The following is a 24,036-nucleotide window of genomic DNA, read 5'->3' on the forward strand; positions in this document are numbered from 1 at the left end:
GTGACTCGGCCCGATAGGCCCTCCTGCGGGCTCCCTGTTACAAAGGCACCATGGTGTACAACCCGTAAGGAAGCCGCAAAAAGCTGTAGATTACAACGCTGTTAAAGCGAAGAAAGTATAGTTGGCCTTCCCAAACACATTGGCTTCTCAACCGAAAATGGGGGGGGGGGCGGGTAAACGCACCAGGTACAATACTAAATGAGGAATTTTTTAACGAGTGAAATCGGCTCTGGCCACGGGATAGCTCAGGCGCTGGCGGCAGAACAACAGAATTGCGGTGATCCACGGCAAGCGTGTTCTCAGCGCGCCTTAATTTGCTCATTTATTAATCTTCGGCAAATCAGAAAACTGGGCAAGTCGGCAGATATGTTGACGATTTTGAACTGTAACGCAAACAAAAATGATGGAGCTCAGTAAACAGAAGACCCACACGATAGCTCCAGTTGAAGTGATCGTCTTTAGTTTCGACGCGTATATACGGCGATATTTCGACGCTGCCATCGACTTACGTATGCCACGGAATCGGTATCTTCATGGATTCCCACAGACTCTTCTTCATGTGGCCAAACCTGCAAAACGATTTCGGCGTTCAAGAACAAGGAATGGAACGTGCACGGTACGCTACACTCCTAAAGGGAACACCTAGCCGGTGCTAAAGCTAATATGAGCGAAACGCTTCTATGTTAATCTCCGAAAAAAAAGAGAGGAGAGCCCGATGGGACCGCATTGGGCTGACATCTACGAAAAAAAAAAAGAAAATGTTCTCTATGTCGTCGTGTCATAATTGAGCTCTAACTGGCGTTTCCTTTAGCAGCAGACCTTGTACGTGTGAACAGTAAAACGGTGCGTCTGAGCCCTGCTGTGAAGGTGCAAGGTGGTAAACGGAGACTAAAAAAGAAACATACGTCGAGCTGCATTTTTAAATCGCCTTTCTATAGTGCAAGAAAGAAGCCAACATTACTGTGAAAGATGGTTGTACATAAAGCCAGAAACAGACGTAAAAGGGAAAGGCGACTGGTGGCGACGCCGTCTTTAAGTTCGCGAACTAGCCCGTCGTGACGTCATGGATCTTGACGACGTCTTCTCGGGCCTAGCTAATTATTTTGTCGGTTAACGATGATCTACGCTGTGTTTTAGAACAGACAACGACCAAAATTGGCAGGGTTCTAAAACTTTTACTGCCCCCACAATGACCTAAGCGAGGGTAAGTACTTTGAAAACTGTGACGTCACGCTGACGTACTGACGTTTGTGTCCGATGCGAAATTAAAAAAGTTTGGCCTTTATTTCTATCTTCTTGTAATCGAACTGTTAAGACAACATTCACGACAATATACCTGTGAAAAAATATACTTTAGAAGCCTAACAGATATAGTATATTTATTTAGTTGTCCCTTTAGTAAAAAGTCGGGAAGGAAATTGGGGTGACAAAAAGTAAAGGCGCGCACGTGCTCTTGTAGTGAATGCCGCACTGTCACTGTTATATTTTGGCAGGATCGAGAAACGTTGTAATGTGCATGTATCACCAGCCTATTTTTATGTCCACTGCAGTTCGAAGACCCCTCCCTGCGATATGGAATTACTCTTGTCTTCCGCCAGGTGATTCGAACCTGCATCTGCAAATTTCCTAATTTTTCTTTCTTTCTTTATTACACGCACATACATTTCATTACACAATTTCATCAATCCGTCTAGTTTTCTGCCGTCCTCGACTTCGCTTCCATTCCCTTGGCACCCATCCCGTAACTCTAATGATCCGCCGATTATCCACCCTACACATTATATATGGCCTGCGCAGTTCTGTTTATTTTCTCTTAATGTCAACTAGAATATCGTCAATCTTCATTTTCTCTCTGATCCACACCACTCTTTTCCTGTCCCTTAACGTTACGTCTAACGTTCGTTTTCGTTCCATCGCACCTTGCGCATTGCTTAACCTGCACAAGCTTCTAAGTTAACCTCCGAGTTTCTGCCACATATGTTAGCACCGGTAGAATGCAATGATTATAAACATTATTTTTTTCAACGGCAGTGGTAAGCTCCCAGTCAGGCTTTGTTAGTGCCTGCCGTATGTACTCGAACCTATTTTTTTTTCTTCTGTAAATTTCCTTCTCACAATCAGGGTCGCCTGCGACTAATTGACCTACATAAACGTACTCCTGTACACACTCTTGAGGCTGACTTGCGATCCTTAATTCTTGTTCCCTTGCCAGGCTATTGAACATTATCTTTGTCTTCTGCACGTTAATCTTCAACCCAACTCTTGCACTTTTTGCATTTTTGTAATGTATATATACATACAAGGGTTCCCATCTATCTTGTACCAAGACTTAAAATATGCAAATACCACGTAGCTAGACAGAACCAAGGTTGTGTTGTTTGCCGTCACTTGGAGATACTCAGATTATTTTTTGCATTCCGCGTAATTACATAGTTAGTCCTAATTAGTCGATGAACTTCTCAAATACTACAATAAGATGAAAATTGTCAATGAGAAAATTGCAGAGCAGCATGAAAAATTCCTGGTACAACTTTCTTTTGCTCAATACGTGCTACATAAAAGTGTTTTTGCGAGCGAATACCCGCGAATGCTCGCAAAATTGCAGTGCGACTTGCCGCTCGAGGCACTTTGGCAAAGAATGCTATGCTTTAATCAATGATTTGTGCGATTGAAGGCGAATATTTGTTGTGATGAGGTTATTCAGATACCACTTTGTTGTTTCATTGCCTAACTCGATTCATAGAGAGAGAGAGAGAGAGAGAGGGAGGGAGGGAGAAGCTGGTCACCGGCACATTTGTAGTGCATGTGTAGATTGACTATATAAGCTGGTTCTTTGGTATAGCGACCAGTCCGTCGACTACTTATTAAGAAACACACTCAGTAACGCCAAACCTCTCTGCCTCGCTACATATTCATAAGGTATATACCGGTCAGCTTGTTTTACCTTACAAATGCCATTGCCAATCTACGACCACGGAAAATGGCTGAAGTACCAAAGAAGCTTTAAAGTCACGCTGCATCCACTCTTTGGCATAATAGATTTAGTGTTATAGTCAAGATGGACCTCTCGGTGTCGTTGTCGCGGTAGCAGTAGGTCGTTTTGGCTTACAAATGCCATTGCCAATCAACGACCGCGAAAAAATGGCTCACGTGCCAAAGAATACTTAAAATACTTAAGTACGTAAAAGGAAGGAAGATGAAGTCTTGTTCACAATCATTTGTAATTGTGAACAGGGCTCCCCGCGAGTGGGCAGCCGAAACGAAAATATATGTTTTAAACCATTTCGGTCGGTGTCCGGACCTCTTCCTTTTCAGTACGCATCATCCCGACCAGGCGTGCTTCCGTCATACTCTCGACTTCGAGTGCGAAAGAAGCTTTAAAGTCACGCTGTATCTATAATCTTTGGCATAAGAGAGCTAGTGTTAGGCTACAGTCGAGTACGTTACCTCTCGGTGTCGTTGACGCGGTAGCAGTAGGTCGACGAAGTGCCCTGGTACAGGTCGACCAGCGCCGCAGGCAACGACGCCGCCGACGGCCGCCGGAGCCGGAAGTTGGTGGCGCGGAACTGACGCCAGCAGTTGCACACCTCGCTCTCCGGGTGCGAGTTGAGCGCCAGCAGCTCCATGCTGCCGGCCGTCAGCGAGTGCTGCGAGGCCAGCTCGGCCAGTTCGTCGAGCCGCGCGCTGCTGTCGCCATCTGCGTGTGTGTGTGCGCGGGGTGCGACAGCCAACGTGTGTGTGGTACGGTATTTTGGCTTACCCGTCGTGTTTGCAAGCACGACGGGTAAGCCATAATGAGTATGAGTGTATACATGCATACCTACTAGAGGGTAAATTAGATAGATGGATGGACATACATACATACATACATACATACATACATACATACATACATACATACATACATACATACATACATACATACATACATACATACATACATACATACATACATACATACATACATACATACATACATACATACATACATACTAGAGGGTAAATAAATAGAGTAGGTAGGTATTCTAAGATGCGCTAGATGGCTTACGTTGTACGAATGGCGTATACGGATGCGCTATCAAACAGCCATTATTCGGAGTCTTGCAATATTTGCTTTTCTGTTCTTTTGCTGTTTAGAAACCTTTCAAGCTTACAGCTTTCCTCACATAAATAGAGCGGGCAAGAACGACAACGGTGAGACGCAGTAGCGCGGCAAATACGAAGCCCGCAGATTCTGAACAGCCTTTTTTTTCCTTCTCCGCGGCTATTCCCACGAATTTACTAATCAATTTCACCGTATCTTTTCGCGGGAAACGATAAATATCAGTACTTGAGACATGACACACATTTCTCGCATTCGAAAACGTAGAAAAGGAAGTCTCGTACATTGAGTAGATACATTTTTGTTTTCTCGCAGTACAGTGGCATAGGACGCGTGACCGGAAGTTTCTAGGTGCGCAGGCTCGCCGCTGCCATAGCGTTAAAGATCAGACAACACGAAAGCACAGCAATATCTATGCGTTGCTTGACGGGCAGGTAAATGACGCTCAAAGAAACGGAAAGTACTCGGAGGGTTGTAGACCACGCATGTGAAAACGTAAAAATTCAATAAAAGCCATCCTATATAGCCAGTGCGTCTTCGTTCGCATACCGCTTCTCTCGTCGTCCGCAAGTTATGCGGTGAAGCGCGCACGTACGCGTTGCATAGAATTTAGTATATAGGGTGCAGCTCCCATCGCCAGTTTTGTTATCCGCCCTCGTTCATCTCCTCATCCTGTCTCTGTTGCTCCCTCAAACCCCAGCGCGGGATAGCAGGACAGAGGCGCTTCAATCAGGCCGACCTCTCCACCTCTCCGCCGTTAAAGTTGCTATCTCAGTCTCTGCGCTGTTCACTATGCTGGAAATGACGGACAGACAGACTGGCAGACTGACTTGCAAAGCAAGACAGAACGAAGGCGCCACAGGCAACAGTGGTCAAACAAGGGAATCCTCACACACACGCACGCGCACGCCTCCTTCGTAGTTGCTGAGCTGTACGTTTTAATTCCATTTGGCACTCTAGGAAAGAGCCAGCCGCCTCTGCAGAATTAATCTATATTTGCATGAGTGAATAGTTTCCGTATCTGCAGTAAAAGAAAGAAAAAAGTAATATTTAGAGGATCCGAGGTACTAGGACCCCTTCGACGCACAAATTTCTTGTGCATTAACTTGAACCTACGAACATAAAATCTTATTACAATCCCTTCAAGTTGTGTTATAACTTCCGTTGCCGAGCAGAAAGCAAATTAAAACGGAAGTTCGAAAGACCGTTGCGCTGGTTAAAAAAACAAATCTTCGGGAACGAAGTGTAGGTCAGATGCAGCTGGGACGTTAGAACTGGAAACGTTGTGTATAAAGTTTACTTCCGCTAATGGACGTTGGTTAGTTAAGTGAGCGGTCTTAGTTCGATCGTACAGAAAAATAAATGGTTCAGCGCAGTTACTTACTTCTCTAATTTTCGTGCAATCTTTGTGGTTGCATTGACCTATCCGCGTGGTCTGGGCAAATAAGATTAGTAGAAATAGATAATGAGCGGGGAGAGATTCCTGGCGCGTATTTGGTAGTTGCCACAGTACACTCTGGCGCATTCAAACGTTTCAACTTTAAGCAAATTATTCGGCCTCTCAGCGCCTATGCAGTTCACTGCTGATCGCGATTGCCGTGGGTTCGAATCATGGCCGCAGCAACCGCATTCTAATAGGGGAAGAAATTTCGAAAATTATCGAAAATTGCGGCGGCGTGCACCGGAAGTATCGAAATGCCTCCTAAACCAGGTCCTTATACAGCGAAGGAGAGTTGGCAGAGTGATGTCGTATACGTGCCGGAATGGCTCTACCACGTTATACTGTCGTGGAAAAGATTTATTACACACAAATAAATCCATTCTCCACGGCATCTTCGAGTGGCCAGTGCCAGAATGTGATCGGCGGGCAGAATTACTTTCGGAATGGGGCAGTTTTCGGCTATTCCTCAAAAAGCTCAGTTTTTTTTGCATAATAATACATCTTTAATGTGTACACGTCAACTTGGACGTGGTGAGATTTCTCGGTTTAGAGGCGTCGCGTGACCGACAGGCGAAGTGGGCGCAGCCCGACAACGTTCGACCGATAGCGGAGGGCTAATGTCGAAAAAAAAGGCTTCAAATCGGAATTTTTTTCTTTGGTTCAGTCTATGTATGCCTCATCAGTGTGTACACTCATCATAGCTGATAGGGGCAGTTTCGCGGTTTTCGTCACGTCGCGTGATTGACGGATGAAGTGGGGCCGTGGCCGGACTATTTTTCTTTTTTTTGACGCATCTTGGAGGAAGGATTGCAGAAATGGGATATAAACATTTGGAATAGCTTAACGCTGTAGCGCCACTGCATTCACACACAGGAAAATGAAACCTCTTATACGCTAGAAATTTTCGCGAGTGAAAACTTCAGTCGATCGTGTCGCATGGACATACTGGCGAAAGCGGCCGGCCAAATGGCAAAGAGCGCTTAAGAGCGAGATGCTTTGTGAATTCGGGCAGTTGCTATGGTGCACCGTCTTGGCGTGCACTTCACGGTCACGTGCGAGTGTTCCTGCGTGTCCCACTTGTGCGGCGTAACTTGTACCATCACGAGACGGTCGCATAGAAGCTTCGCCAAGACGGGCTCTCACGCATCCTGGACATGGGTAAGTACGTATGACATTTACGCGGCAATAAACTTGCCTTCATCACATGCCCTGCTCATGCCCATTTCTTTTACTTGATTTCAACTAAGATGTCGTTAACTCGCGCTTGTTCCCTCACCCAATCTGCTCTCTTCTTATCCCTTAACGTTACACCGACCATTCTTGTTTCCAATGCTCGTTGCGTCGTCCTCAATTTAAGCAGAACCCTTTTGGTAACCCTTCACGAGGGAAGGTAACCGATGGTAATTAAGGGTTACGGACTGGATTCCAAGAGAAGGGAAGCGTAGCAGGGGCCGGCAGAAAGTTAGGTGGGCGGATGAGATTAAGAAGCTTGCAGGGTCAACATGGCTGCAATTAGCACACGAAGGGGTTAGTTGGAGAACTATGGGAGAGGTCTTTGCCCTGCAGTGGGCGTAACCAGGCTGATGATGATGAAACTCGCCTTCGACGTTTATCGGTGTCGTCGCGGAGAACGGCCGGTAGCGCTCTTCGAAAATGATGGGCGTGTTCTTGTGGTTGCCGTCCAGCGGCCAGCATTCAATTTCCAGCACGGGAAACGACTTGAAGTAGCTTGAGCTGCGGATCTTGCGGACCATCCGCCGGTACAAGTCTTCGCTGCGAGGGCCAGACGCGAATGAAAGCGCCAACGCATAAAGTGATGGATGAGAACTGCCTGGCCGTTATTTCATCCACTTATTTATTTAGACGTATTGCCAACCTCTTACACGATTATAGCATGAGGAAGATGTGTACACGATCGCCCACTCTGAAGGGAAACAGATGTTTGGTATTCAAGCCATGTGTAATTTCAGCACTTATTCTACTTTACGGGGACATTACGTGCCTTACACGAATGCTAAGGCGGATATCTGCCGCGTCAAGTTCAGGCTGAATTCAAGCTACTACGAGCGCTTGAATATTAACGAACGGTTTTCCCTGAAAGTGGAATACCCTGTATGTACACTAATAGATACCACAACGCGGTAAAAGTGTGCGATCGTTGCATTTCACCGGTACTAACATACAGAATAGAAACTTGGTTCTCAACAAAGATAATGATAACGACCAACAAACAAAGACTACAACTATTAACGATAGGCGTGCCTTTTGATATACGAGAAGGCAGCAGCGTGGAGTGGAGAGCAAACTGAGGTAACAGATATTCTTGTTGCGATTAAGAGTATTAAATGTAGTTGGGCAGACCAGGCGTTGCGCATGCAGGGCAGATGACCCGTGGTCTATTAGAGTTACGTAAACGATTTCAAGAGAAGGGAAGTGCTGTCGAGGATGGCGGAAAACCAAGTGTTACGATGAAATTGGAAAAAAAAATTCGGGCATTGGTTGGGGTGTCGGCTGATTAAAGGGACGATTAACTGAGATCGCTGGCAGAGGCCTTCGTCCTGCAGCGGACGTGAAAGAAGCTAAGTACAACAGTGAATAAATTGTTGGGGACACACCAGTAACGGTACAAGAAACTAGGGAACAAGCTAAACACGAGATACGCTTAACTACAGAACGTTAGAGATGAGAGAGAGAGAAACAACTTTATTGATCCATAGTGAAATGGAGCGCGTTAAGCGCCTGGTGGGGTGGCTCCCTGTTCACGGATTCACGGGTTAGAGCGGTAAACATAGAATTGGAAGTAGACACACCTTGTAAAACTGGGGTTACTGCGCTAAGACACACGGGCAACAGAAGTAGAAGAGGACAGGACTTCTATTGTACTTCCGTTGTCCGCGTGTCTTAGCGCAGTAACCCCAGTTTTACAAGACGAACTTCCCACTAGCTAGCCCAACTTGCCGTTCTGAAGCAAACACGGTATCAACAGGCGTCTTATGGCAGCTCCGGACACGTCCTTCGGTGACCGTTTAGCCTACGCTACTTGCAGTTAAGAAACGTTTGCTTGTAAGCGCTACAACCGAGACGTCACGGTATACCGACCCGACCACGGCGTCGTAGTACACGGCGCCCAAGTCCTTGTCGAGGACCAGGTACGCCTCGGCGAGCCTGGCGACGCGAGCCCTCTGCAGCGGCTCGTAGAGCACGAACCGCAGGTCCTGGCGGCCCGCGACCGCCTCGACGTACTGCTCCCACAGCACGACCAGGATGGTGCTCAGCTTCTTGGCCTCCTCGTCCGGGAAGCGTACGGCCTCGGGTCGATCGAAGGTGCTGAACCGGCCCACGCGCAGGCGGGCCTGCGCGGCGGCGTTCGATTTTGTGTTTTTAAAGCGAAAAATTTATTGGCCGCGAACATGCGATTTCGCCGTGGCGGTGCTCCGGGGAGGCACATGACGTCACAACGCGCGCCTCGCCGCGGATATTTCTCTCTCTCGCTCGCTCCATAGTCACTACTGCGCATGCGCCACTAGTAGCACCGAGCCACAGGTGCTCCGCTGCTGTGCAGCGCCGCGCCTTTCCGCCGCTGCCGTTTGGTATGGCGTCGCAACGCGTTCCTCGTCGTTGCGCTCGCCTCCGCTCGCTTCGCCAGCTGCGTCGCATGCCTGATAACATGTCGGAGGATTGAAAAGGAGAGCCCGCGTGCGCCGCAACCACAGTTGAGGCGGCAGTATGGACGGCGACAATTCTGATAAGCAGGAGGAGGCCTGGAATCGACATCGGAAAGAGATGAAGAGGAAACTAATCGCCCAGGAAACAGACGAACAGCGCGCCGAACGACTGGCTAAACGCCGCAACATAGCTAGACAACCAGACTAACGTGGACTTGCAATCAAGATTAACTAAGGCTAACCATGCTGTGCCTTGGTTTTCTCTATGTATATCCTGGCATAGCCGAGCTAAGCCACTGCCATTTTTTTTAGATTTCGTCTTTATTCGGACTTATCAAGTAATGCCCATGAAGAGTGGCAAAAGGAGACAATCTGTCTCCTGAGTGGGCTAGCTACTCTTCGTGCTGCACTTCGGACAGGTACAGCAAAGCAGAACACAAAAAACAAACGATACACTATGTACAGAGAAGATTAGGTGCATCATCATCAACAAAATAAATAATCGAACGCACAAATCATCAGTCGTAAACAATTCATGTGTCAGTTATACAACGATGTGTGTCTAACATATAGCAAATTTACATGAAAGTAAGCAATTAGCAAAATACAACGAAATATTCACAAATGCGGCAATACGGATTCGGACTTAATTTGATACATATATAGTATGAACAACGCATTGTAGTTTCGGTTCTATGTACATGCAGGTAGTTAATTTTTTAACACGAGGGCAATTTTTTTCTTGAATTGCAGTATATTAGTGGTTTCTTTTGCGTATTCAATGATTTCAGGACGTTTATTAGACAGTGCAATAATTTAAGTATTTATTGAAATCTAATATCCTCGACGAACAGTTCTCGGTTGTATTCGGGGAAAAAAATTAGGCGAGTACAACACGCCGCATCGGAATCAATGCGAAGGGAAGTTTTAAGTGGAACAGTTAAATAAATACTGTGTAACACGGAATGCGATGCGAACATGCGTCGCTATTGTTGTCCTGTCCAAAGCGGGTAATATCGTGCAGTGTTATGCGTTTCTGAACGCGCACGAGTCACAACTTCATTGTCATGTGCAACGTTTATGTTTATGTACTGCACCTTTTACGAGCTATGCCGAAATGCAAACAGCAGTCCACGCGAATGTGCACGCCGTGGGACTTAGAAGCAGTGATGTCATTAGGACGAAAGTGATGTTTGCTGTTTGCCTGCCTTTTTCTTATTCATTTTTTTTTTACTTTCCTTGTACAAGAAACCGAAGGATCCCGGATGAAAGGTGCTTCCTTGCGAGATTCTTAGACTGTTCCTCCACATTGTTGCCTCGAAAAGAATGGGTAATGACTGGGTTAGGTGCTTCCTTGCACCTGACTAGGTCCGGTGCAAGGAAGCACCTGACCCAGTCATCACCAATTCTTGTCGGAGCGAGAAAGTGTAGGAACAGTCTAAGAATAACAAGAGCCAAGCGAAGTACATTAGTATAAGGCTGAGGATTATATACACGTACCGCTCCTGCGTCTTTCGCCTATGGTGGAAAATAGCGCGCGCGCGCGCGCACGTGCTACGAGCGGTGTGTCGTTATATATATATATATATATATATATATATACTAGCTGGCCTTGGCATGACAAAAAAGTGGGTTCTATTATAAGGTAATGGTTACAGCGTCGACACTGCTGTGCTTGCAGATTGAGGTTCTAGCCCATTGTAGGACACGTGATCACTTTCTTCTACGTGTCGGCGTGTGGCCTTTTTTTTTGGCAGTAAGGAAAGGTCGGGAGAGTTCGCAAACAGTGGTTCGCTTCAAAATTGTCTTAAGCGCGAGCCGTTTGTGGATGTGGGGCATTTAAATTAAGCGAATGGCGGCCGGTGAATGGCCCCAAAACGTACTTTACGCAAAAAAAAAAAGATATAGTGAAATCGGCCGCTATTTTTTTGTGCGCGACTTAGGAAATAGCGTTTACTTTGGCGAGAAAGCAAACGACGGCGGACTTGGACATCACCCGGGCCGTCTCAAGTGTCATTGTTATGGGCACTAAAAGGACAAAGTTTACGAAGATTTTTGTCACAACTGTTTGCCAGCGGGCGGCTGTTGTCTAACATCACGATGTGCTAGGACCTTCTCGTTAAAAGAGTTCTAGCGTAAGGGTTTTTCTTGAATATAGGCCAAGTTTAGCTTATTTATTTATTTTTATTTATGCGCTATCGGCATCGCGTTGTTGGTATACGCGGCAAAGGCCGATACGAATTAAATTTATCCCAGTCGTTTAAACCAATGTGTAGCTAGTGTGACTCGCCTTGCTCGTCTCGTTCTATCTTCGAGGTTTCCTCCTTTCTTTTTTTCTTTCCCAGTCGGTGTTTTTCTTAAAGTCATGCACCAGCTAGCAGAGAGGCGAGTTGTCCTGCGTATTATACTACGAAGCACACCGCGTGGAGGATCTCCCACAAGCAGAAAATTCGAAGTTCGCGCGATACCGCGAACCGTGTGTGCAAGCCAGGTTCTCGTTTTACAGAGCTATCAAACTGACGCTTACCCTTTCTGATCCAGGGTCATTTCCGATGTCCGTGTCTTTAATTTTACTTTCTGAAACAGCGAGAGGCCTAAGGTTAACATTACGCAGCATGGTGAAAGTTTGTCCGGCTCGCGCATCGCACCGGCAACACTATGATATCAGCATGAGATAGCCCACTGCTCTTACACGTGTTCGCTCGCTCGCTCGCTCGCTCGCTCGCTCACTCCCTCACTCACTCCCTCACTCACTCACTCACTCACTCACTCACTCACTCACTCACTCACTCACTCACTCACTCACTCACTCACTCACTCACTCACTCACTCACTCACTCACTCACTCACTCACTCACTCACTCACTCACTCACTCACTGTCACTCGCTGACCATCCGCTGCATTGCTCGCTGCAATGCTCGGACTTCTCAAATACATGCACTGACGCCGCGGCTCCCCTATGCGTTAGTATTCAAGCGCGCATAGCAGCCTACACGTGACGTCAAATCTCGCCAACAACAATTTTCTACCATAGACACCCTATTTTAGACGTTGCATAAGGCACATTTCTCTCATAAAGTAGAGCAAGTGTTCAAATTCGCATCGACTCGAACGTTAAGTGCGACGATTCTGCGCGTAGGTTAGGAAGTGGAGGGTAGACCCACTTCCCCCAGTCGCCGAGGGACGCCTGTGTTCCTCGAGGATCTTGCGCAGGTGGGAGGCGGTCGACGTAAGCAGCGCGTTCAGCTCCTGCTGCGTCGCCTTGTCGATGGGGGTCGAGTAGCAGCACGAGCTCTGCGGTGAGGACGAATGCGGCGTGCGTGATGAACCGTTTTAGTTGCGACAGTGGGTCATGCGAAAGCAAGGAGGTCATATACTGAGACCTTATAAGCTGAGAATTTACTCATCACATGTATATTCATTTCTTGTAAGTTGCACGTGCACATTCCTTACTGTTACTTAACTTGCTTTTAACCGTTGATCTTATTTATGTTCATTTTTAACCGTGTAACGGTATATATTTCCCTGGCGCTAATGTTATTTACCCGAATTGCAATGCGCTCGTAATGCGTACACATCTGTGTAGATGTATTCATGACCAGGGAAGTGCATATACACTACGTGTTGCATTAATGAAGCTACTTACGAAAGCTTGTTGTTTGTATTGCGGATGGGCGCGCTGCTGCTGTTGCCTGGTGGTGGCCCCCTGGCTTCGTCAAGCTGTATGTTTACGGCTTTCTTGCCAGGGTGGCCTTTAACACTGTATTTTGTGCATGTTGTAGAGAAACTTGACTTGACCTCTGTAGTGCAGGTGGCTCTTTAAAAGTGAAGCCGGTCTCCGCCATCTTGCTAGAGGCGAAAAGGCTCGAGCCAGCGTAGACGCCGTAGCACAGCGTGGAGGGCGTTCGACGCGCTCACTGATTGTATACGTGTCGGAACAGTAACTGAATGTTACACGATCTCTGAGGACATTACATCGTTTTAGTAGGTCGTGGCTGCACCGAGTCAGTTAAAGTATACATGCCCCTGGTATAACGTTGCGGCTGTAACATAAGCTCTCGTCGATTGCTCACGACTGGATGTTGTGCGTTCGTTTGCTTCAGCTGGGAACGGTTAGGAAGGCGCCGCGTTCCTACTCGTATGAAATTTACGCGTCAATGAGTCGCTGGAACGTCACTGCGCGTGCCATTATGTAGCGCAGCTGGCTCGTGTTGTGAAGTTTGGTGCGCATTTTCCGCGACTGTTTATATTTTGTTTGCGCGTGTCGTGCAATGTTTGTGTTTTTAATAGAGAGACCAGTGAAACGCGTCCACAAAAAAGAGGAGCGTTCGATTTATGTAAAAAAAAGAAGGAAGGGAACGGTGGCAAGCGCAGCACTCATGCAGCCAGAACTATCTGGTAAATAAATTAAATTGAAATTGAAATCCAGTCCAGTTCTCGCCTTTTGTACGTGTCTGCGTGTATCGTCCTGTCTATTAACAAATACGTGCCAAATGGCCCAGCAGAACATTATGTTGTATTGTAGCTTGACCACAAGAGCACACTTGTGCCAAACTCCAATTACAAGATTGAAGAGCGCCATAATAACGTTTTCTATTCACCACATTACTCGTTAACCTAATTGAGCGCACTGTGGAGAGCAGTAACACTGCTTTCGAGACCTGTATCACTCAAAGATCAATTAACACAGAACGCAAGTTCCAAACTGAGCCCGTCGTGAACCAATATGCATTTCGAAAAGTTTCACTGAAACGTGCTTTCTGCTCTCGTAACGTTTGTGTAACATTGGTGACTGGGCTAGCGCAACGCGTACGTTACATTAACAAATGCTCTCGGCTACGCGATGGATGGGGGGGCATCAATTTCTTCAGGTGTACATGAATTATAAGATAACGTTCACAGTGAACTTCGATGAGGCAACCTCTGAATTCAATACATAAATATCAAGTGAAACCTAGGGTATGACGAAAACTCGTCTGGCGAGGAAAGAGACCGAGTCAGAACTTCAGAAGCTACTTACCGACGTTTTCAAGTTTGTGCCTCCCAAAAAGAAGCCTCTGTATAACCAGCTGCTGTGCCACAATGACTCAGCTCCTGCAACATACGGCCTGCCCTAGGTTCACAAACCTAATGTCCCGCTGCGGCCTATAGTAGACTACACTCGCTCTCCGTTGCACCGTCTCTCTGCCTATCTTCATTGTGTGCTCCGACCCCTCGTTGGTCGAACGCCGACGTACGTAAAGGACTCCGCTGATTTTGTCGACAAGGTCAGGCACGTGACTTTAGACAGCGAAGACGTTATGGTTTCCGCTGACGTCAAGTCTATGTTCACACGCATACCTGTGGGTTATGCTTTTGACTGCTGCAAGAACAGCATTGCAAAACGACAGATCTTTGCCTTCGCGCACCCCATTCGAAGTCGACGACGTGAGCCGCCTCCTGGATTTTTGCTTACGCGACATATATTTTTCATTTAATAGATAATTTTACAGGGCAGGTGTTTGGAACGGCAATGGGAGCATCGGTGTCAGTGTCTTGTGCCAACATTGCTTTGGATGCCCTCGAAGATAAAGCCCTCACGATGGTCCAGCCCGCCCCTGTTTTTCCATTAGCCGCCGCGAAGACGTCGTACCTTTTCTGCAGCACGTGAACTCTTTCCAAAGCGCAATAGAATTCACCGTTGAAGAAGAAGTTAATGGTCCCTTGGCCTTCCTTGACGTTGAAGTCATGCGTACTGCATCCGGCCTTTACACAAGTGTTTATTGAAAGCCCACCCAAACAGGGAAATATCTGCACTTTGATTTGGCTCATCCCCTTGAAGAAAAACGATCTGTTGCCTCGACTTTGTTCACCCGTGCATTCTGATTCTGCTCGACTACTGGCGCGTGCAGAGCTGAGTTGAAGATAATGACGCAGGATTTGGTCAGCAATGGCTACCCCGGCCAGTTTATAAAGACTGAAGAAAAGCGTGCAGCTGAACCCCCTAAGGCCAATGAGAACAAGAAAAATGGGCGTCTCTCCCCTATGCACGAGGCGTGAGCGAGTCAGTATCAAGAATTTTCAAAGATTATGATGTACAAATCTGCCACGTTCCTTCAAGCAAGCTAAAACAACTCGTCCGAGTCAAAGACCGCCTCGAAAAAGAAAAATTTCCCTGCATCAGCCAGAAAATTCCTTGCCAGGACTGCCAGGCGTGCTACGTAGGCGAGACGGGGAACCTTAAAAGTAGGATACAGCCGCACCGCAATGATGCAGCCTAGGGCACGCGGTTTCCAGCGCCCTGGCAGAGCATCACGAAAAGACTGGACACAGTATTAACTAGCATTCGGCTTCTATCATCGAAAGAGAGAAAGAATTATAATCCCGATTGCTCCTTGAATCATTCTGCATACGAATCTACTATTAACACGATAAACCGGGCACGGGGGCTCCTCCCTGAATTGTACGCAAGCACATTACGTCTTCCGACTCGTATGTAATAAAGACCATCAAGCATTCGTTCATTGCGAGCAAGGCACACGTATTGGGCGCCGAAACGTCAATCTGTGTTTAGAATTTTTTCAGTTGGCGAGTGTACGTCTATTCAGCCATAAATATCAAGTGTTTCAGGATACTAAATGCATGACTTGCAATGCCTTTCTCGATAAAACCAGCTTGGAAGTTTAATTTGTACAAATATTAAAGAGCTCATGACATGGCATTGCGAATAAAATAAAGTCTCTAATGGCGGAAGGGCCTTTTTGGAACTACCGGAGAAGAACAAAAAAAAAAAGAAAACAAGAAGGGAAATGTCTCCAATTATCCTCAGCCATGTAATTGTACTCACGAGAAATTCAACAAACCAATAAATGAAGACGGTGATCGCGCAGTACAGTCTGAAGTTGCCAGTGAAAAGTGTATTAAGGCCTTTACAAAAAAAGATGGCTAAAGATGTTTCTCGTCAACCAGTAGCTAATCAGTAGTGAGTATCACGCAGCCACGTCACACAAGAGACAGCTCGTAATATAAACACAGCGAGAAAGTGCGACGGCGGGGTGTCCCGCCGGTTGATTTTCTCGAAGCCTACGGCAGGAACTGGATGCAGAATTTTTTTCCTCGGCAACAACACATAATTGTCAACTGATGTACATTTTAAAGATGTTTCTTCTCAAGTTTCCATGACGGAACTACATATGCAACCGAATCCTGCGCGTATGTAGCGGCCGCCTGTGCTTGGGACGCACCCTCTTTTACCTCTAGCAATATGGCCGCTGTGGCCTCACTCCCTCACGTAGGTGGCTGTAGGGACTGCCACTCCAGAAGTTTTATATAACCTCTTTGTGTGACAGTAAGTTTTGCTTCATAAAAGAGCCTACGGGGCACGCAGATAAATGCTATATACATACCCAGTGCTTGCATTCTGTCGAAGTGGAGATTTAGGCGAGGTGGTTCTGTATTCCGAAATGCACATTGATACGGCCATAGAAATGGAGTACAGGACACATGAAGCGCTACTTACAACTAATTTATTTTGAGAAAGACCGTGCGCTAATATACACATACTATGCTCACTTTCAGTGCCGCATTATTCTCCAGGTGACATATTTTTCTTGGGTAGCGACCGCGAGAAGGCATGCTTACACTTTGCTTTCGTTCCGTTTGCACTCGTTCCTGAAACAGCTTGTCTGAAGCCTATTTTGTGTCATATGTGCCTGGAGTCAGATGTCAAGGAGGAAGATTTCACTTGCAATAACAACTTAGTGTTTTTACTAGGTCCGTGTTATCTGTCTTTTGAAAACTTTCGTGCGTCACACGTAGCTCTGAAATTTGGATCGCACAATTTTTTTGTTTCTTACATGTGTGTAATTACACAAGAGAAAGGTAAAAAAACAAAGGAGAAAAAAGAAACGCAAAGGCGTGCATCAGGAACTCGGAGGCAGCAAGTGTCAATCCCGGAGTGCAGGCGTTGTCTCTCAACACTAAGAACCACTGAGGTGCGTGAGAAGGTGCTCTTGAGTCTTGGAACGCACACAATGCACAACTTGACGAGGCATTCATGCTATGTACTTGATTTGCTTGTGTTTGTTGTGCTACGTGTATTCTTTCTATCCTGCAAGCCGAATACATTCAGAGGGGATTGGGAACCGTCTTGTTAACAACTCAGTGTACAGGCGCTATGTGATGGGACCGCCTGTGTGTAAGTGAACTCGGAGATAAGCTTCTATTTCGCGGAAACCTTACTGAAAGCTCTCTGACTCAGGAACAAAATGAAACAGACAAGAACCTGAAAAGTAAAAGAAAAAGGATAGACGAACAAAACGGTCACTCACCTGGCCATCGCAGATGCAGAGATGGCCGACTAAGTGACCCATGGACGCGTTCCTCATGCTCCTGAAAAGACAAAACACGCAGCAGTGTAAACACAAAAACATAGAACGACTTGTTCACTCATCCATGCCTCGGTAAAATGCGCGACGCCGTGGCCCGTGTGGAGCTGGTGTATGTTACGTAAGTGGCCGTGCTCGCAGAGACGTTCTCACCTAAGGGCAATTTGTGATTATCGAGCTTATGGATGATAGCACTGCTCGATTGAGTCTTCAAATAGCCTGAAGCGTGAAGCCTAAAGTCTATGAATAGCCTGAAGCGTTAAATGTGGCACCCGCGTCGGGCAGCATGAAGAATGGTGTTGCCCGTGGCTCCGTTACTAGGCGGATGACGGGGCCAATACACGGCGCACCCTTTCGGGAAACGTCCCGCTAGTGTGTTCTAGCCTTAACTGGATTTCGTTGCGCCGCATGTGTGAGAAATCCGTAGGCAACTTCACAAACTCTCTCATCAGCCAAACAAGAACATTGTGCTTCGGCGGATCAGCGTAATATCTTGCGTGTACTTATCCAAATAAGTGATATTGTACTGTACTGTACTATTGTGATGTTTAATATATAGACACTCCACGCGTATTTTCGTCGTCGGCGTCGCCGTGATGTTTCGCATAAAGTCCAAGTGCGACAACACCGTGGCCGCGCGCCGTGTGCTGAAAGTGAGAGCGGAGGCGTGCGAGTGTGAGCCGAAGATAGTGGCTTGATCTCGTGCGCGCAAGGAAGGAAGGCGAGGAGGAAGTGCGCAGTCTTCCACCTCGCGCAAGACGGGTTTCGGGGGGGGGGAGGGGGGTTCGTTCTGTTAAGTCGGCGGCTGCGTATGGCATGGCAGCGCGGGCCGTGTATTCAAAGCGACCTGCGATTAGTACAGTCTAGGTGCGCCGAGGGCTCATAGCTTCCTGTGCTTCGTGAGCTTCGTGCGCTGTGTTCTCGTCCCTTAGTTCGCGTTGAAGCGAGAGGCAGCACGAAGGTAATTCACTCGCTCCCGCTGCCACTCTTCCTCGCGCCAGCGGAAGAGCGGCAGAAGCAGCGAGTGCAACGAACGGCAGCAATCAACTCTCCTCACGCCAGCGACCCTGCCGTGCAGCCCGCACGGCAAGGCCTCCTAGATAGAAATTAATCCTGAAGACCAGCCGACGTGTTGTCTCTATTCTCAAAACATGTCTGTCCCCGACGACGAAGCCGGCTCCTCCTTCCGAAAAGGCCCTCACCTTTACGAAGGAAATCGCACGGGACGGAGCGTTTGACGGCTGTATGAATCAGGCCTTATAGAGTTGGATTATGCTGAATTCAGCGTGAAATTAGCTACACCGAATAACAAAGAAATTTGTCTATGTACTTTGGCGTTTCTCTTTAGTGTCCTTGGAAAGAGACCAAGCTTGCCGAGGATAAATGTTAATCCGTGCGTCAAGTGGCGCATGCGCATACTCACTCGCCGCTGGGTATGCAGATGGTGACCAGGGACGCGTGTATGGTCATGGTCAGTAGGCTGACGTTGCCCACTTCGAATACGAGCGGGTAGTAGTCATGCAGGCCACGGGCGGGGTCAAAGTTCAGCGTCAGCACGCGGGCCGTCACCGCCACGAACGGTGCCGGCTGCCGATTCCTCGACGGCGGGTCACTGCGAACCAGTGGATGTTGCATTGGGTCACGGTACACGGATAGCATCTTCATTTTCGTAAAACAGTGACGTCACTGCGACTTCATTAGCAGTGCTTTAGCGCGAAGTCAAATGCACCCGTTTCACTTGGATTTCGGTGGTTGATTGCGACTGTTGATTTAGACTTCAGCTTGTTGACTTCTCGTGCTTTAATTCAGCTCTTCAGTGGATGTCGCGTCGGGTCGCGGTACATGGATAGCATCCTCGTTTTCGTAAAGCAGTGACATCACTATGATGTCATTAGTGGCGCGTTACTGAAAAGTAAAGTGCACCCGCTTCGCTTCGATTTCAGCGGTTGATTGCAACCGTTGATTTCAACTTCAGTTTGTTGTCATCTCTTGCTTAGGTTCTCTGTAGCTTACTTGTCTAAGTATTGATTTGTAATACCGATGTGTGTCTAATATTATACCCCAGAGAATTATCACGTGCAACGCTTATCATGCTTTCTAACGGAGTGCAGATTGCCTTTCTGTTTTCACTTATTGTGTAATTGATATTTTGGTTGCTATATTATGTGTCTTTTTTTTGTTTTAGGTTCCAAGAGAATAAATGTATCACGGAGCTTATAGGCATGCTACAGGCCATTACGTAAAACAGATAGCTAGCTGTCTAACCTTTTCTACCGCGAACAGGCTGGTTCTTGCAGGCGCGTAATTCTGTTGGTCCTGAGCGTTTTCCCCACAGGAAAAACAAGGTGTAAGCCGTTTATTATTGCGGCCACAACTTGAAGTAGCTCGACGCGATATAGTAAAAAAAAATCATTTTTATTTTATTTTATCCATGCGCCTGCGCGCTAGCGACGTCATATTTTTCTTGTTTACAAACGAGCAGCTTGTTTATACCGCGATTCGGCCTTCAAGGGGTATTACCTGAAATTGCGGACATTACCTACACTTTCTGGCTGCCAATAAAAGATTTTGTAATAACTTTTTTAATAATTACAGGCCACTCGAAGGTAACGCGCTTTTGCTGACTCGCACTCACCTCGGTGCCTCGGGATGCCATTCTTAGTACCAATACCGATATTGACGCTGTAGCGACGTCACCGCGTTTCACATGGGATTAGCATGTAAATTACGATGCAATAACTTTGTTTCTCACAGTGTACATTCTGTAAATTTTATTTCTGTGTTGCCACCTTTGTAATTTCTTTCTTATAATTACCCACCGAGGGTCCCGGTTAATGTCTTTCACTTTGGGGCCCTAGTCTGTAAAACAAAAATGTAACCGTTTCCCTTTTTGTAATGAATAAACTTTATTTGATTTGATTTGATTTAAATGATATGACATAGAGGGTGTACTTGCTCGTTATCATTCTTGGAGCACCAGATTTCCAGGCGAAGTTCGTACGTCGCGTCAACGAGTCGCGCTCGAACCTGGAACAGGAAGAGACGACAATTTCTGTTCGTTTTACTTGCATCCCGTGTCGCAAACAGTGCAGACGGAAGTACGGAGCAGACGTGCTCCAGACGAGATATGAAAACGCGATGAATTCACAAAGAGAAATAATGCGTATGCACTGACCTCATCGCGCCCGCTATACTGTTGTACAGTTAGCACGATAACACTGCATGTTATATGACCCGTTTATCTACATTCTCCACCGAAGCGCTGCAGAAGAGGCGTATAGAAAAAAGGTGGTGCATGTGACGTCACGTGAATGCTCTCCATAGTTGAAAGAATGTTTCACATCTCTACAGCGTGAGCAGAGATAAATGTAAAAGTTAATAACAGATAATATAAATAACGAATTTAAGGTAACATGTTGACAGTAAAATAGATAACAAATGTGCAGAGATGATCAATCATAAATATGTACCACATTGCGAACGATCACGAATTTTGCGCAGAACTGACTAGATATGCGGCAGCAATTGGAGGTTATTGACTAGATGTATGAAGAAAGCTCACAAGAAAAGTGAAAACGGTACTTTCGAGTTGGCCGCCTTGAAGTAAGCTGACGAACGTATAGCTCACTGTGTTGCCTAGATCCACTCAGCTGCGTTTTGCACAAGAATGTGAGGCCTTTCATTTCGCCTCTATGTACTCGTGGGAGTGCGCTTATAGGAGGAAAAGAATGGGAGGAGGGAAGAGGGGGGCTTACGTCGTCCTTGAGGAAAAGGTGTACTTCAAAGCGCACGGTCTCCTGTAGGTCGTTCTGGATGGAGTCGCAGGTGCGCGTCACGAAGAACGACTTGCTGACGTACGTGGCGTTCAGCCGCCCTGCGAAATGGAGGGTCGTCGAGAGAGAGAGAGAGAGAGAGAGAGAGAGAGAGAGAGAGAGAGAGAGAGAGAGAGAAATAGCGGCATTTGCATTGTTCCCAAACTTGGCTTTTATTTATGTGGAGCACCTTCCATCAAGGACAAGCGCGCGGAAAAGTCTACTGAAGTTATAAATGAATACCAATAACGGCTTCAGTGTTTTACGTTCAAGATTAAACAATAACAACGAAAAAACATTTTTTTTATTTGTGCGCCGTGGCTATTGTGCTTCTAGAAAGATGGTTTTGTTCAAGTGCTGTGGCGAGATGTGAAATTCACATGACATGACTGGAACGTTTCAGTAATTGTCATTTCTAGCATGCAATTCTTGGAGTTATTCGCGGCGCATGCTAAAAAATTAAGAACATAAATAAACAAAGAAACAGGCGGATATTTTTCACTGCAGACCCTATAGTACATTCGTTAACAAAGGTGGATGTCTGCAGTAATTGGTGGCGATACTGGCACTCCGGTGGTCGAATTATGCTAATAACAGATCTGAGTCCGAAATCGCAAAGCTTTTCGTTTGCAAGTGCTTTTTTTTTTACGCTTGGCCTACCACCTTCGCTAATGATATGCCCAGCATCAGGATCGGCTAGAGTTTGCTCTGATGAACAAATATAACGTAAGAGCTTTTTTGTGTGTGTGAATACGAGCCCGGAACTTGCATCATACTTACTTGCGGGGCCTAGAAGCACTTGTGAATAATACCTCGAGTCTGCTTGCATCGATGCTCGGACCTGGTAGAGGCTAAAAGAAAGAAAGCGTGCGAAAAAAAATGAGAGAACAGCTTTTGTTTGCATCTCATCAGAAAAGTGGGAAGAGCCCAAGTCGAGGGCTGAATTCAAGATGTGCCAGACGTACCCTTCGGCGTCTAAGTAGAAGTTGTAGAGCGTGTACAGGTCGACGACGAAGTCGACTACTACCTCGTGTTTCATGATGCGAAGTTGTCTGAAATAAGAAAAACAAAACAAACTAAAAACCACAGATTGACGTTGGTTTGTGTCAAAGCGGCGTGTGCTGCAAAGTACAGATGCACCCATTTAGCGCGTATAACACACATTCATGAAGGAAGATTTAAGAAAACGTGTGAACAGGTCGTCCTCTGAAGAGTCATGCGACGAAATCCAAGCGGGAGTGCTTTGATCTAAAATAAGGTTGACGAATCTCTTTATGACAAAATGACGTTCAAAATTCTTAATGAAGTTCGCGTTTTGTGACACATGTCTGCTGTGACAAACAGTTTGAGAGAAAACGCTTAGCTCGGGACCAAGTCTGATTTCACTGTTCAGAATACACATGACAAGCAAGTATGGTCCTATTTCACAACTGCTGAATCAATTTGTATAATTCCTTGTGTTATTTTGTGTTACCTCCAACAGCAGGTGGAAGTACACTCCACCTGTTGTTTAAGGAAGCATTTTGATTTAAGGCGCCTTATTCTTCTACAATTTTCTTTAAAATCTCAATTGCTTTAGAAAGTTGAATGTTTACGTTTAGAATTCGTAATATCGTATTAAATACGTATGTCAAAATCCTGATTAGTGTGTCAGTTCTCCAGCTTTATATAAACGTATAAATTCTTCAATTCTTTTGCTTATCGAAGTCGGTTTGAGGTAAAGTTCTGCGAATACAGCGTCTAGCAAAGCAAGAAAGAAAGAAAAAAAGCTCTCTACCGGCAGCTATCAACGACGATTTATGTAAACAACTATTTCAAGATGAGTTGAACGATGGCATCTGGGTTATTTATAGCGAAATGTGTACCAGCGCTCTTGATTTACTAGGTAATCCGCCGGTCAGTGCACACGGTGACTTCCGGTTTCAGAACGTTTTTCGGAACATTTCGCGCTTACCGATGCTTAGTCATCGTTTAAACTTGGCATCGAGATTGCATTCACAGGTCCGAACCGTTCGATAAAGCATGTAGCATCTTTGATTCTGACCTGCTTGTCTTCTTTTTCTTCGGTAAAAATTACCTAAAACTAACATCGCACGAGCCACGGCCTTCGAGATCAGGCTACCCGCGCTGACAAATTACGACGCCCAGTATCGAAGGCTATGCGTCAGCCATACAGTTTCCTAGAAGAAATTACCTCAGGAAGCTTGTGTCTACAGTAGTTTCAAGCACGGCGATTCAGCCAGCATAGAAACGATGGGCAGTACATGGATTTGTCTAAACTTGGGTCCTTTTGCAGCGAACGGTCTTGCAACTTTGCAATTTGATGCTGTTCAACGAAATATTGCGCTATAAATGGGAGAATTTGCCATATGATTACGCACGTGGGCAGATACTATAGTTGCCTTCCTTTGCTTAGAAAAGTGTGAGTGATAAAACGTGATAAATAACGTTGCGACAACGTGTCAAGCTACAAGCACGCAGATTAGAGAAATTCACGTACAACCGTAAGCAACATGAAAGGGACCACAAATTTTTTTTTTCAAGCGCCCGTGACGGATAAACACGCTGCCCTTCGTTGGAAGTGTTCTAGATTAAATTTTCAAGAGAAAAATGAATTGTTATGTATAAAGTCTCTATAGATATTAGCCT

The 24,036-nt window shown here is 46.2% G+C and overlaps 1 protein-coding gene across 1 annotated transcript in view; it reads right to left on the reverse strand.

Annotated features, from left to right (window-relative positions):
* The window catches only part of LOC142558537 (protein FAM135A-like), a 38,812-nt gene extending 15,457 nt beyond the window's left edge, over positions 1 to 23,355 (reverse strand). The window contains exons 1-13 of the mRNA XM_075670669.1: positions 23,342 to 23,355; positions 22,353 to 22,439; positions 22,168 to 22,238; positions 21,331 to 21,449; positions 20,532 to 20,602; positions 18,999 to 19,187; positions 17,519 to 17,579; positions 12,374 to 12,503; positions 11,736 to 11,785; positions 8,643 to 8,896; positions 7,144 to 7,316; positions 3,448 to 3,697; positions 510 to 569 (exon numbers count right to left, since the gene is read on the reverse strand). Coding sequence (XP_075526784.1) covers positions 510 to 569; positions 3,448 to 3,697; positions 7,144 to 7,316; positions 8,643 to 8,896; positions 11,736 to 11,785; positions 12,374 to 12,503; positions 17,519 to 17,579; positions 18,999 to 19,187; positions 20,532 to 20,602; positions 21,331 to 21,449; positions 22,168 to 22,238; positions 22,353 to 22,439; positions 23,342 to 23,355 — 1,529 coding nt within the window. The remainder of the gene's footprint in view (positions 1 to 509; positions 570 to 3,447; positions 3,698 to 7,143; positions 7,317 to 8,642; positions 8,897 to 11,735; positions 11,786 to 12,373; positions 12,504 to 17,518; positions 17,580 to 18,998; positions 19,188 to 20,531; positions 20,603 to 21,330; positions 21,450 to 22,167; positions 22,239 to 22,352; positions 22,440 to 23,341) is intronic.
* Between the last annotated feature and the right edge of the window lie 681 nt (positions 23,356 to 24,036).

The sequence above is a fragment of the Dermacentor variabilis genome, chromosome 9 (genome assembly GCF_050947875.1).
Source record: "Dermacentor variabilis isolate Ectoservices chromosome 9, ASM5094787v1, whole genome shotgun sequence".
Taxonomy (NCBI): Eukaryota; Metazoa; Arthropoda; class Arachnida; order Ixodida; family Ixodidae; genus Dermacentor; species Dermacentor variabilis.